This window comes from Somniosus microcephalus, chromosome 9, assembly GCF_052327205.1.
Source record: "Somniosus microcephalus isolate GS21.2 chromosome 9, FLI_Smic_1.0, whole genome shotgun sequence".
Classification (NCBI taxonomy): Eukaryota; Metazoa; Chordata; class Chondrichthyes; order Squaliformes; family Somniosidae; genus Somniosus; species Somniosus microcephalus.
The window spans coordinates 8,274,807-8,288,605 of record NC_140995.1 but is presented as its reverse complement, the minus strand read 5'-3'; the positions used below and the strand labels follow the sequence as shown (position 1 = coordinate 8,288,605).

At 47.1% G+C, this 13,799-nt stretch overlaps 1 protein-coding gene across 4 annotated transcripts in view; it reads left to right on the top strand.

Annotated features, from left to right (window-relative positions):
* LOC147112237 (V-type proton ATPase subunit C 1-B-like) overlaps nucleotides 1–13,799 on the top strand; it is a 78,690-nt gene that overhangs the window by 22,912 nt on the left and 41,979 nt on the right. For all 4 annotated transcript variants that reach the window (XM_085996319.1, XM_085996321.1, XM_085996320.1 and 1 more), the window contains 3 exons: nucleotides 8,425–8,516; nucleotides 13,465–13,563; nucleotides 13,667–13,735. In XM_085996319.1, the coding sequence (XP_085852445.1) occupies nucleotides 8,425–8,516; nucleotides 13,465–13,563; nucleotides 13,667–13,735 (260 nt within the window). The remainder of the gene's footprint in view (nucleotides 1–8,424; nucleotides 8,517–13,464; nucleotides 13,564–13,666; nucleotides 13,736–13,799) is intronic.

The following is a 13,799-nucleotide window of genomic DNA, read 5'->3' as shown; positions in this document are numbered from 1 at the left end:
TTGTGGTCCATTTCAGCCATCAACCCTGTCACTCGTGCCTCTTCTGGGCCACTTTAGGCCTGTTTGGTGCTCTTCACTACTCCTGCTCTTCACCACTTTTCCCGTGTCTGAATTGCACTTTTCCCTCGGCCATTCTCTGCTCCCAGACCTAATCCAGCTATCAATTTGGGCTGTATCTATTTGCAACACCAGATTTCTGATTGGTCCCCTTGGAGGACAAGCCACAGCCATTTGTCTGGATTGTGCAATTTGATCCTGGCTGCAAGATCTTTGCAATGTGTAATTTGATCTATTCATTGTGACAGCCAGGCTCCAGAGCTCACAGTGCTAACACTACTGCTTTCAGAGAACAGACAGGGCTCACCCTCCTGGGTTAGGAGCACTCACAGCGCTCACACAGCCAAGTTCAGATAGGAAGGGGTGAGGCCATGGAGGGATTTTAACATGAGGATGAGAATTTTAAAATCAAGGTGTTGGTGGGCAGTGTTCCTCCTAATATTTTTTGGGTGTGAGGTCCCTTTAACGGGCTGCGCGGCTCATTCAAAATTTTGCACGTGCAAAATCTCCTGTTCAAAAGCCGGTAAGCGGCCTGCGTGGGACCTCCAGACAGCTGTGCGGCTTAGCGGGCACGTCATTGGTGGACAATGAGCCAATGTAGGTCAACGAGCACAGGGGTGATGGGTGAATGAGACTTCCTGTGAGTTTGGATACGTGCAGCAGGGTTTTGGATGGACCCAAGTTCATTGAGGGTGGAGACGGGAGGCTGGCCAGGAGAACATTGGCATAGTCGAGTCCGGCATATAACACATAAATGTAATGTTCTGCATGTTGTAGGACCAACACGGAATACACTCTCACTTTTTAAAATTCATTTATTTATTGCCCATCCCTAGTTGCCCTTGAGAGGGTGGTAGTGAGGTGCCTTCTTGTCTCGCTGCAGCCTGGGGTGGGGGGGGGGAGGAGAGGGAGAACGTGATCCAGGCCTAACGGGGCGGGAGAACGTGATCTGTCTTCCCATCTGGATCACGTTCTTGCTCTCATCGTCCCCCTCTTTTAGACATGGCTCACATTCTTCCCCGTCCCCCCACTGTTCTCACCGTGCTCCCCCCCCAACAAGTTCCTGACCCTCTCCCTCCCCATTCCCCCGAGTTCCTGACCTTCTCTCCCCCTCTGAGCTTGTCTCGCTCTGCTCTCTGAGCTCCTCTATCTCCTCTCTCCTCTCCCCCCCCTTCAATCCGCTTTCTCTTCCGTCCATTCGATCCCCTCCTCTCTCCCCCTTCCATCCCCTTTCCCCCTCCTCCCCTTCGATCCCCTTTCCCCTCCTCCCCTTCGATCCCCTTTCCCTCTCCTCCCCTTTCCCCCTCCTCCCCTTCGATCCCCTTTCCCCCTCCTCCCCTTCGATCCCCTTTCCCTCTCTCCCCCTTCGATCCCCTGACCTCCTTCGCATGGAGCCCAGGAGAGGGTGGCGGTGCAGGCCGCTGCACTGTTCGTTACTGCGCCTGTGTGACTGGGTGGAGTGCGCAGGCGCAGTACCAAACAGATGCGCATACGCAGAGTGAGTCAAAAAGACCGTGCAAATAATCACTCATCAGTTTGTGACTTAAAGACCATTCTGTCATCGTCCCTGCTCTCAGACACAACCTTTTAAATTTACCCTTGGGTGCTTGGGCTTTGGCAGGTTCCCAACGGTTAGTTAGCAAAAGTCTTTAAAATTTTTCACCGGCCAGAAGCATCAAAAAAGCTTTTCAACCTCCAGCCCCAGTGTCCACATTTGGGCCTCCAAAGAACCTCTACCTTGACCGACTTTCCCCCTTGATGCGCCATCAATTACTCAAAAGACTGAGGTTAAGCGAGTAACAACCAGGCTTTTATTAACTAAAGAATGAAGGTCTAGTCTCGAGTGGTCGACCCGTCCAGAATACTAAGGGACTGGGAGGTAGTCACTTATATACCTGGAATAGTGGGAGGAGTCAGCCGAGGCATGTCCAGACCTGTACCTAGTGGAATACACATACAGACACAGACAGGTTATAACAGTGGTTTACCACATTCACCCCTTGTTTAAAAATGAGTCCGGCGGGGTGAAGTGTATTTAAAAGTTCGTGTATTGGAGTCTCTCCGGAGGTCTTGTCTGCCGCTGTGATCGACGTGGCGACGGCAGGGGTGGTGGAGCTTCCGGCGTCGCGTCCCGTGTAGGCTGGGGCACTGGAGTGTAGTCCTCGTGGGTGACGGTCCAAGGCGAGCCGGCTGCTGGGGTTGGATATCGGGTCGTGGGGGGGGGGTGGTAATGGGTAGTGGGTTACAGCGGTCCCCGAGGGTGCGAGGTCTCGTATGGAGACTGTGTCCTCCCGCCCGTCCGGGTACGCAATGTAAGCGTACTGGGGGTTGGCGTGGAGGAGGTCGACCCTCTCGACCAGGGGGTCCGTTTTATTGGTCCTCACTTGTCTTCTCAGTAGTACCGGCCCTGGGGACGTCAGCCATGGCGGTAACGCTGTCCCCGATGTGGACTTCCTTGGGAAGACAAACATTTTCTCGTGAGGGGTGGCATTGGTGGCAGTGCAGAGCAGTGACTGAATCGAGTGGAGCGCATCGGGGAGCACCTCCTGCCAGCGGGAGGTCGGAAGGCCCCTAGACTTTAAGGCTAGTAGGGCGGCCTTCCAAACTGTTGCATTCTCTCTTTCCACCTGTCCGTTCCCCCGGGGGTTGTAACTGGTGGTCCTGCTTGTGGCTATACCCCTAGCGAGCAGGTACTGGCAGAGTTCGTCGCTCATAAACGATGAGCCCCGGTTGCTATGGATATAGCTGGGGAAACCGAACAGGGTGAAGAGGCTGTTCAGACATTTAATGACCGTGGCACTGGTCATGTCCGGGCAGGGGATAGCGAACGGGAAACGGGAGTACTCGTCAATGATGTTGAGGAAGTACACATTGCGGTCGGAGGAGGGGAGAGGCCCTTTAAAATCGACGCTCAGGCGTTCGAAAGGGCGAGTGGCTTTTATCAGGTGGGCTCTGTCTGGTCTATAAAAGTGCGGTTTGCACTCAGCGCAGACTTGGCAGTTCTTGGTCATGGTCCTGACCTCCTCAATGGAGTAAGGCAGGTTGCGGGCCTTGATGAAGTGGAAGAACCTGGTGACCCCCGGGTGGCAGAGGTCATTGTGGAGGGCCCTCAGCCTATCGATCTGCGCGCTGGCGCAGGTGCCACGCGATAGAGCATCCGGGGGTTCATTGAGCTTCCCAGGCCGGTACAAGATCTCGTAATTGTAGGTGGAAAGTTCGATTCTCCACCTCAAGATCTTGTCATTTTTGATTTTGCCCCTCTGCTTGTTGTTGAACATAAAAGCAACTGAACGCTGGTCAGTGAGCAGGGTAAATCGTTTTCCGGCCAGGTAGTGCCTCCAATGACGCACAGCCTCCACAATAGCCTGGGCCTCCTTCTCGACCGCGGAGTGTCTGGTCTCCGGGCCCTGGAGGGTTCGTGAGAAGAATGCAACCGGTCTCCCCGCCTGATTAAGGGTGGCGGCCAGAGCGAAGTCGGACGCATCGCTTTCCACCTGGAAGGGGATGGATTCGTCCACTGCGTGCATGGTGGCTTTGGCAATGTCCTCCTTGATACGGTGGAAGGCCGAGCGGGCCTCTGCCATCAGGGGAAAAGAGGTGGATTTGATCAGCGGACGGGCTTTGTCTGCATAGTAGGGGACCCACTGGGCGTAGTAGGAAAAAAACCCTAGGCACCTCTTCAGAGCTTTTAGGCAGTGGGGCAGTGGGAGTTCCATAAGGGGGCGCATCCGGTCCGGGTCGGGACCGATGACCCCGTGTTCCACAACACAGCCAAGGATGGCGAGGCGGTCTGTGCGGAATATGCACTTCTCCTTGTTATATGTCAGGTTCAGGAGTTGGGCGGTGCGGAGGAATTTCTCGAGGTTTGCGTCATGGTCCTGCAAGTCATGGCCGCAGATGGTCACATTGTCTAGGTAAGGGAAAGTGGCCTGCAGCGCGTTTTGATCGACCATCCGGTCCATCTCCCTTTGGAAGACGGAGACCCCATTGGTAACGCCAAAGGGAACCCTAAGGAAGTGATAGAGGCGGCCGTTTGCCTCAAAAGCAGTATACTGGCGGTCTTCGGGGCGGATGGGGAGCTGGTGGTACGCTGATTTCAGGTCAATGGTCGAAAAGACGCGGTACTGCGCGATCTGGTTGACCACGTCGGCTATGCGGGGGAGTGGGTTGGCGTCCAGCAGGGTGTAGCGGTTTATTGTTTGACTGTAGTCGATGACCAGGCGTTGTTTCTCGCCGGTCTTAATGACCACAACCTGGGCTCGCCAGTGGCTGGAGCTGCCCTCAATAATCCCCTCCTTCAGGAGCCGCTCCACTTCGGTTTTGATGAAAACCCTGTCCCCGGCACTGTATCGCCTGCTCTTTGTGGTGATGGGCTTACAGTCGGGGGTGAGGTTAGCAAACAGTGGGGGGGGGGTGGGACTCTGAGTGTGGAGAGGTTGCATCTGGTGCGCGGCGGGCAATTTGGAGGCTGCTGGCTGCGGACTGTGAGTGGGGGGAGGGGGCCACCGTACGCCATCGTAACGCTTTTGAGGTGGCACTGGAAATCCAACCCCAGTAGAACGGCAGCGCAAAGTTGGGGCAGGACCAGGAGTTTAAAATTATTGAACACAGTCCCGTCTACTACTAGTGTCACCACGCAGTAGCTGCCAATGTCCGCTGACTGGGACTCGGCGGCCATAGAAATCCGCTGGTGCGCAGGCAGGACTGGGAGAGAGCAATGCCGCACCGTGTCGGGGTGGATGAAGCTCTCTGTGCTCCCGGAGTCAAAAAGGCAGTTTATTGCATGGCCGTTTACCTTAACGTCCATTTTGGACTGAGCTAGTTGGTGCGGTCTCGTTTGGTCCAGCGTAACAGAGGCCAGCGTAGGGGTCGGTGTGTCGCTGCGGGTATCAGATGGGGGGGCGTTGGCGGCCTGCTGCGTCCCGGCTGGTGTCCAAGATGGTGGCGTCCATGATTCCCATGTGGCTGGAGTCGTCCAAGATGGCTGCTGCTGCGGTGGTTCGCACATGGCTGGGGAGGCCCAAGATGGCGGCCCGCACGGCCCACACGCGGCGCTGTTGGGGGCCCAAGATGGCGGCTCGCACGGCCCACACGCGGCGCTGCTGGCGTTCGGGGTGGCTTTGGCCTTGCAGACGCTAGCGTAGTGTCCCTTTTTCCCGCAGCCCGAGCAGGTCGCATTCTTCGCCGGGCAGCGCGCTCTGGGGTGTTTGGCCTGGCCACAGAAGTAGCATTTCTGGCCTTGGGATACTGCTGTCTGGCTTTGGGACACTGCTGCAGTGGTTGGGCCGTTGTTGGGCTGTGGCTGGGGTGGCACGGTGCTATGGGGCTGTCCTACCGTGTCCCAGGTTGTCGTTCCCTGTGGCGTCCACGGTGCAGAGGAGTAGGCATCCATGCCCCGGTAGGCTGCGTCCAGCGTTAGTGCGATTTCGGAGGCTTTGTCGAGGGTGAGGTCACTCTGCTCCAGCAGTCGCTGTCGGGTGTAGTTGGACCTGTGGCCCGCTACGAAGGCATCCCGGATCAGTTCCTCCGTGTACTTAGTGGGCGTTACCGCCTTACACCCACAGGCCCGGCCAAGCACGGACAGTGCTTGGAGGTATTCCTCAGTCGATTCCCCAGGTTGTTGCTTGCGACTCCCCAGGAGGTGCCTGGCGTAAACTTCGTTCACAGGGCGCATGTACTGGGTCTTGAGGAGCTGGAGGGCGGCTGTGTACGAGGTCGCGTCCCGGATGACTGAGTACACTTGGTGGTTCACCTTGGAGATCAGGACAGACAGTTTGTTCGCATCCGTTACGACCGCAGTGGAGGCAGTCAGGAATGCCTCGAAGCACATGAGCCAGTGAGCAAACTTGGTGGAAGCGTCCGCTTCCCGACTGTCCAGGTCCAGGCATGCTGGTGTGAGGATCTTCTCCATTATAAAAAATTTAGTTAATAAAATTGATGCGCCATCAATTACTCAAAAGACTGAGGTTAAGCGAGTAACAACCAGGCTTTTATTAACTAAAGAATGAAGGTCTAGTCTCGAGTGGTTGACCCGTCCAGAATACTAAGGGACTGGGAGGTAGTCACTTATATACCTGGAATAGTGGGAGGAGTCAGCCGAGGCATGTCCAGACCTGTACCTAGTGGAATACACATACACATACAGACAGGTATAACAGTGGTTTACCACACCCCTGTTTATAGAGTCAGCGTGGCCTGTGCTGCTTCAGTCTACCCTCCTTTCTCTGCCTCGCTCTCGCTCACCTGCTGGCTCTGCTACGCAGCCAGGATTGACACCGAGCTGCAGAAAAGTGGCAACAGAGATGGGTTCATAATAGGTGTGTTCATTCCTTGGTTCACTTGTCTGCCTTGTGCCCGTTGCTGTATTAACTTATTGATTTGCTGGTGGCTGCTGCTTTATTCATCAATTCACTGGTACCTGCTCTTTCTTCAATTTTTGTTGTTGTTGATGTGTTTGATCCCAGCTCCATCCATCCATTCATTCATTTATTCAGTCGTACCCACTTTGCCGTTGAATTGTCGGTCTGCCTGCTGCTTTATTAAGTTACTCATTCACAGATGCCGGGTTCTCCATTATTATATTAATTTGCAAGCGCCTGCTGAATAACTAATTTATTGATTCGATGGTGGCCAATGCTTTATTACTTTTTTTTCTTTGCCTGTGCTGCCGTGTTCATTAGTAACCTTTTGTTGTTGTGGTTGAGTTGGTCATGCATGTGTTTTTTGTTATTTTGCCTGGGGTTGAATTTTCCTGCTACAATTGTACAGTGTCAAACAAAACCAATAACATACTTTGTTGCAATTTAAATTCCCTCGTTTATTGTATTAATTTTTAATCTCCATGTTATTATAGTGGCAGCTTCTGTTCTCCACTGCTTTAGGTTATACACTCATCACATTCTTTGGGAACATTGAGATAAAACTTTTCAATACTGTACAGGTCTTGACTCTCCATGTGCAATGTCACAAGAAATTGACTAGTTATCACTGAGAACTTGTTTGATGTTTAAACTTGTTTCCCCTTCTTGAAGTATTTCGATCCCTTCTCTAGTTTTGGTCTCCCAGTGTCATGAACCAACCCCTGATGGAGAGGGTAGGTCAGTAACCTGTTCCATCAATACCACTCTGAAGCCACCTGTGAAGGAATGCGCATGTGGCCAAGAAACCCCAATTGCCATTTAAATTCCCCCTCCTTCCCTATGGAAAAGTGAGTGTGAGTGTGAGTGTGTCATGCCACCATCCCATCTATCAAAGTGCTATACAGTTACTAGTACAGCAACACATACAACAGACTGATCAGTATGCCAACACATTTAGTTTTGTAAATAAAGTTGTTTCGAGAATGTGAGATTATAGTTTAGAAATTTTGGTTGGCGATATTAGCATATGGATGCGTTATGTGTTTGTATGGCATTCTTCAGTCTGTTATTTTACTGGAAACACTCTCCCATTTAAAATACAGATTAACTCCTCCGTTGAAATAACAGTCGTACAAAAATATTAATTGTTTGTATGTTAATATTGACAACCATAGTTTTGATGCTTAGATGTCTCCAGTAATAATCTAACTGTGTATCATTGTATTGTGTAGGCATTTTCTCTTGTAATTGTAAATTGTCGTAGAAGTGTTGGTGCATGTATTTAAAATATAGTTGAAGAGTTGGTTATTTAAAATGATTGTAGTGACATTGTGAAAGCCAGCAGCATTTTAGTCAAACAAGGAATGGTTCTTCGAACACCAACTTCTGTCTTGCTCACTCATACAGTTCAAATTGGCTCTGAAACTGGCCACAACTCAACCTCATAATTTTCAATGTAATCTACTTGAATAATGGCTGGCAAGTTGATGGCCATTGCAAAACACTGCAATTGTTTGCATGCTCGGACCAGAATAGATGCATGGGAGTGTAACTTGGCAGCGGACTGAGCTGAACCGCTCCGCTCCGCTCTGCTCCTACCAGGCATTCCAATCATACCAGCTGCTCCACCCCCCCCCCCCTCACGTGTCTGTCACAGTTGCTAAGTTTCAGCCAATGTCTTGCCTAACTTTGCTTCACTTTAATGGACATGGGTAACATATGAAGGCCTATAAAATGTACCCAGTATAACTAGGAAAACGCCACCAACCTGCCCCCCAGTATCTTGGATTACAGCATCAGATGTTGTGATAGCGTTTCTCATGTATTTTGATGGCTAGTGGTGTACGGCCCTTTCCCCCTAAAATTGTATCTGTTTGCATGCCAGAAATGGCTACTTTTCATCTGATTCTTTAAAGGTATTATTAAAAAAAAAATCAACTATGAAATAATTGAAAATAATGTCATAATTTATAACAAAGTAACTGTTCACTACGTTTCTTATTTTCAGCAAATCTCACAGATTGATACTGATTTAAAGTCTCGTGCAATGACATATAACAACACCAAGGGAAACCTACAAAATCTGGAAAGAAAAGCAGTGTATGTAAACTGGCATCATTTCTTAATCTATGCATGGTGGAAAACCACAAACCTAGATGTTTGGAAAATACACCAACTACAAATACAAGTCTTGGTACAAATACAAATGCAGTGTCAGCTGTGGCTCAGTGAGTAGCACACTTGCCTCTGAGTCAGAAGGGTGTGGGTTCAAGTCCCACTCCAGGGACTTGAGCACAAAAATCCAGGCTGACACTCCCATTGCAGTGCTGAGGGAGCGCTGCACTGTCGGAGGTGCCGTCTTTCAGATGAGACGTTAAAACCGAGGCCCCATCTGCCCTCTCTGGTGGACCTAAAAGATCCCACAGCACTATTTCAAAGAAGAGCAGAGGAGTTCTCCCTGGTGTCCTGGCCAATATTTATCCCTTAACCAACATAACAAAAAAAAAGCAGATTATCTGGTCATTATCACATTGCTGTTTGTGGGAGCTTGCTGTGCGCAAATTGGCTGCCACGTTTCCCACATTACAACAATGACTCCACTTCAAAAGTTCACTTCATTGGCTGTAAAGTGCTTTGAAACGTCTGGTGGTTGTGAAAGGCGCTATAGAAATGCAAGTCTTTCTTTGTTCTTCCAAACTCATGAAATATGAAATTAAGCGGTGTACCATGATACTGATATTCTCCAGTGCAGAAACGAGCAATACTGGCGAGTTTCTTTTCTACCTATTACGATTGGTGTACAAGACATTAGGGGGGTAACTTTCAGCTTGGGTGGCGGCCTAAAGCTGGAAAGAAAAGTCGGGCGGGGTTTATACCGTGCAGCCGATCCAATACTGGCACATTTCCCCCACCAAAGTTGAAAGTTAATCCCAAATGACTGAGTTTTCATGCAAAGCTACTGAGAACTATTTCAGTCAGGGGTGCCCCCTCGTGTATGGTTTCCCACCTGTAGGCTTTAAAGTGTGATATTTTTTAGTAGTACCCAGTCCAATCATTGAACTTGAATATTCTACATAACTTAATTTAGTATATTGTATTAAAAAAAAATAAAAGGACAACAAAATACCCACTTTCCAAAACAGAACTGAACCCAGAAATTGTATATGACTGAATGACTTGTTTGGATGTGGGAATTTTATTAAATATCTGTCCGTAATATAAAATTTTAAACTTAAATAAAAGATAAAAAGACTCTCACACGCAACAAATCTATAGCTGCATCCGATATTGACATTTGTTAAGTTCCTCAGATTGCGACATCAATAATGCACTAAAAAGAAGATTTAATGGAGACAAAAATGGAGTCTGTGTCTGTAGAATGGGTTTATCATAATTAACCAATACAAAATATTAGTTGTATTTTTAAACAATGGTTTGGAGGAGATTTGCCTTTGATAACTTATTAAATGTTTTAATGTTTTACTTGAGTCTAGACACTATGGGGGAAATTTTAACCCCCAAAAACGGGTGGGTTGAGATCGGGTGGGAAGTTAAGTGTTAAAAATCTGAATCCTGACCAGAAGTTGCCTACAACCCGCCCACTTCTGGTTTTAACGGAGGCAGGATGAGGGGTGGGCAACCAACCCGCTCCCAGGAGACGGGTTGTCCATTTAAATACATTAATGAGGCTAGAAGCCTCTGATTTAACCTCCATTTTGAATTTAACTTTAGCTGGTTGGGCTTTGCAGGCCTCATGAAACCCGCCAGCTAAAGTAAGGCGAGGACTGCTGGATCCAGGAGGTAAGTGCCTTTACACTCACCTCCTGAATCGTGCCTCCCTGTCTAACCCCACCCCTCACGATCGGACACCCCCCACAAGGCCTCCAATCCGCCCTTCCGAGGCCTCTGATTCCCCCCCCCTTTCTCCTCTGGCCCCTGATCTGTTGCTCCAACCCCCGATCATTGCCGACCCCCCCTGCTCCTCTGGCCCTCCCCGTGCCAATCGTCCCTTAACTCACGCCTCGCTTCGCTGGCCTCTGATCATTCCCAGGCCTTACTTCTGCTTTTACCAGGCGTAAGAATTTCACGGGCATTCGCTGGGCAGAATAGCGCAACTCTCCGCCCACGAACACCCATCTCCCGGGGATGCGGATGATCTGTCAGGAAGATTCTTGACAGATCGCAAGTTCCGGCTTTTCGCACATGCCTCAACCCGGAACCTGTGCGGTCCCTTACGGGTGCATGCGCACCTCGCACGCACCCACAGGGGTCGCAAATTACAGCCCATTGACCCCTTGGTGGGTTATGTTTTCGCTTGCACCACTTACCAGAACCGTACCCAAATAACCATTATTCGTTTGTGTGCTTTGGCGCATGTGCCCTTCCAGCAGGTGCCATTGGATAATGATTAGGAACAGGAACAATTTTCCTTCCTTCAACACAAAAACTAAGGGGTGAAATTGGTCAATGCCATTAGCGTAAAACGGGTTAATAGCAAATTTATGAACGGGGCAAAGTCAATGGGAAAGAAACTCTGGTGTGGTGTAAAACGGGCTGTCGCTTGTCCATCAACCCATTTTACTCTACCGGCATTGATCAATTTTGTCCCATTTGAGGCCAGTTATCGAACCCCTTACTGCTGCCTGTCTGAAATTAGTTAACTTAGCAGAGAATCTGGGACTTTCATTGTCTGTATAGCTCCAATATTCACTGCTATAAACTGTGTGACTCATCAGAGCATCTCGGAAATGGCTTATAATTGTACAGAAGGAAAAAGTTTGTTATAATGGCAGGATTGTGATAGCATGTTTGTACGCAATGATGCTTGAATGAAGATGATTGAAAAAACAAATGACTTAAAAATAAAAATAAATGTATCACACTTAAAGATTGATATTTTTTGACACCTAATAGGGTGCAAATTGGTATACAAAGAATGATGATTGCAACATTGTGTTACTAGTATATGGCAAATATTATGGCTTTACCACAATAGCATATCAGATTTTTAAAAGCATCTTAACACAAAAGAAAAAAATATTACTTGGAAGTGAGGGCTGTATTGGTAAAAGAGTCTCCAATGAGGGCATTAGGTCAAGTTGCAGAATCTTTACCCTTAGGCTTTCCACAAGCCTTTATTCAAATCTTAATAATACATCATAGTGATCTTTAGATAAAGTTACATTTTTATTACCAATTATTATAATTTTGCAAGTTATTTCAGTTCTACAATCTGGACCCACTCTCAAGACAATCACAACACAAATATTATTTGTTTAATTAGCTGTCAAAAAATGTGATATATTTGATGTTATTGAGCAACAATTTAAATAAGGTGCCTTACACTTGTCTCATTCTCAAGATTATTGACTAATAACTCAAAGACTAGTTACTCACGTCCTGAAGGAGTATAGTTTTATTGCTTTTACTGACATTTCAGTCTGAAACTATAAAAAAAAAACTGCTGTGAAGAAAGAATTTTCTTCTTCTTGGCCAGTGACTAAGTGAAGCTAATTACTTTCGTTGGAAAGAGTCCAGTCTTCCGCCAACCCAAACAAGATCACACACAGATCTCTGACTTCGCTTAGTTTAGATTAGCTGGTTAATAATAACTCCAATTAACTTCTCTAAACAAAACTGTCTCACAGTTAAACCTTGCACTGAGGGTCAGCAGGAGACTGGATTCCATTTGAGTTAAATTAACTTACTTGGAGGAATCCAATTTCTCTCTAACCCAAGCTAAATTGAGCTCCGCCTATCGTTAACCAAAGTGAATAAGTGGTCGCCTTTCACTTTATAAAGTGTGCAACTTTGCAAAATATTAAGAAAGTTCACTAGAATGAAATTAAATGCTTGAGGGTGTACTTCAATATCAGTAATTGGCGAGAAGGAAACAAAAGAACCGAAAATGAGTTATTTATAGAAAGCAAATATTAAAATGGTGTTCTGGGAGATATTTAATTGTTTAAATCATAACATAATTAATTTTATGATTCATTGTCATTGAATTTATACAGCTGGTCAATTGAGAGTTATATTAAAGTTCTGACAGCTTTAATTTTATATAAAGCAAATACAATTGCCTATAAAGAAGTGGTTTGTATCATATATTACTTTCTAACAGTGATATAATTATTAGAGGCTGCATTAATGGAACTATTTCAAACATCTAAAATAATTGAAATAACAGAAAATGCTGGAAACACTCAGCAGGCCAGGCATCATATGTGGAGAGAGAAACAGCGTTAACGTTTCTGGTCGATGACATTTCATCAGAACTCTGACTAAGGGTCCCAGACCTGAAACGTTAACTCTGTTTCTCTCTCCACGGATGCTGCCTGGCCTGCTGAGTGTTTCCAGCATTTTCTGTTATTTCAGATTTCCAGCATCCGCAGTATTTTGCTATTGTATTAATCTAAAATAGTTGGTTTGTTATTAATATTTGATTTGATCTATTTTTGATATACTGTATAATGAAATTAAAACCCAACAAATGGGGGCAGTTTTGCTGTTATTGTGCTTGGGTACATTGGATTACCTGGGTGTAATGCGCAGAGGAAAAAACAGAGCCCGCTCAATTGTCAATTCATTAATTTAAATAGAAAAACATCGAAACATCGAAAAATAGGAGCAAGAGTCGGCCATTCGGCCCTTCGAGCCTGCTCCGCCATTCAATATGATCATGGCTGATCCTCTATATCAATGCCATATTCCCGCTCTCTCCCCATACCCCTTGATGCCTTTTGTGTCTAGAAATCTATCTATCTCCTTCTTAAATGTAGATGGGAAATTGGACAAGCCCACTTAACAGCATGTGATTCTCCGGTCGGGTTTTCCTCTCTCTGCTATGCCCAGGGTGATCCAATATGTCAACAGCACAATAACAGGAAGTTTGTGTAGGATGTATCTATGCTTACAGAAGAAGAGGTTGACAAATGTGATCTGACACAAAAATTGAACATTCTAAAATGTTCAGGTGCCAGGGCACTGTCTTTGTATCTTACACTCACTAAATATGGTCTGATTTTCTCCATTCATGTTTTTCCAGGGGTAGCCTTTTGACCCGTACCTTAGCAGACATTGTAAATAAGGAAGATTTTGTGTTAGATTCAGAATATCTCACAACACTTCTGGCTTTTGTCCCAAAGTAAGTTCCCTGCTTGGTGTGAGTTAGTGCAATTGGGCTTTGATGGTCCCGTTAAATGCTTTTATAACTAGTTATTATTTGTATTACTTTTGTTATGCATCAGGTCTAATTACTTTAACTGGCAAAAGACATACGAGTCCCTGTCTGACATGGTGGTTCCTCGATCAACCAAGTAAGTTTATAAAGAATAATTTGCATAAGCTGAAAGATGATTTGTGTATTATTGTTTGAGGAAC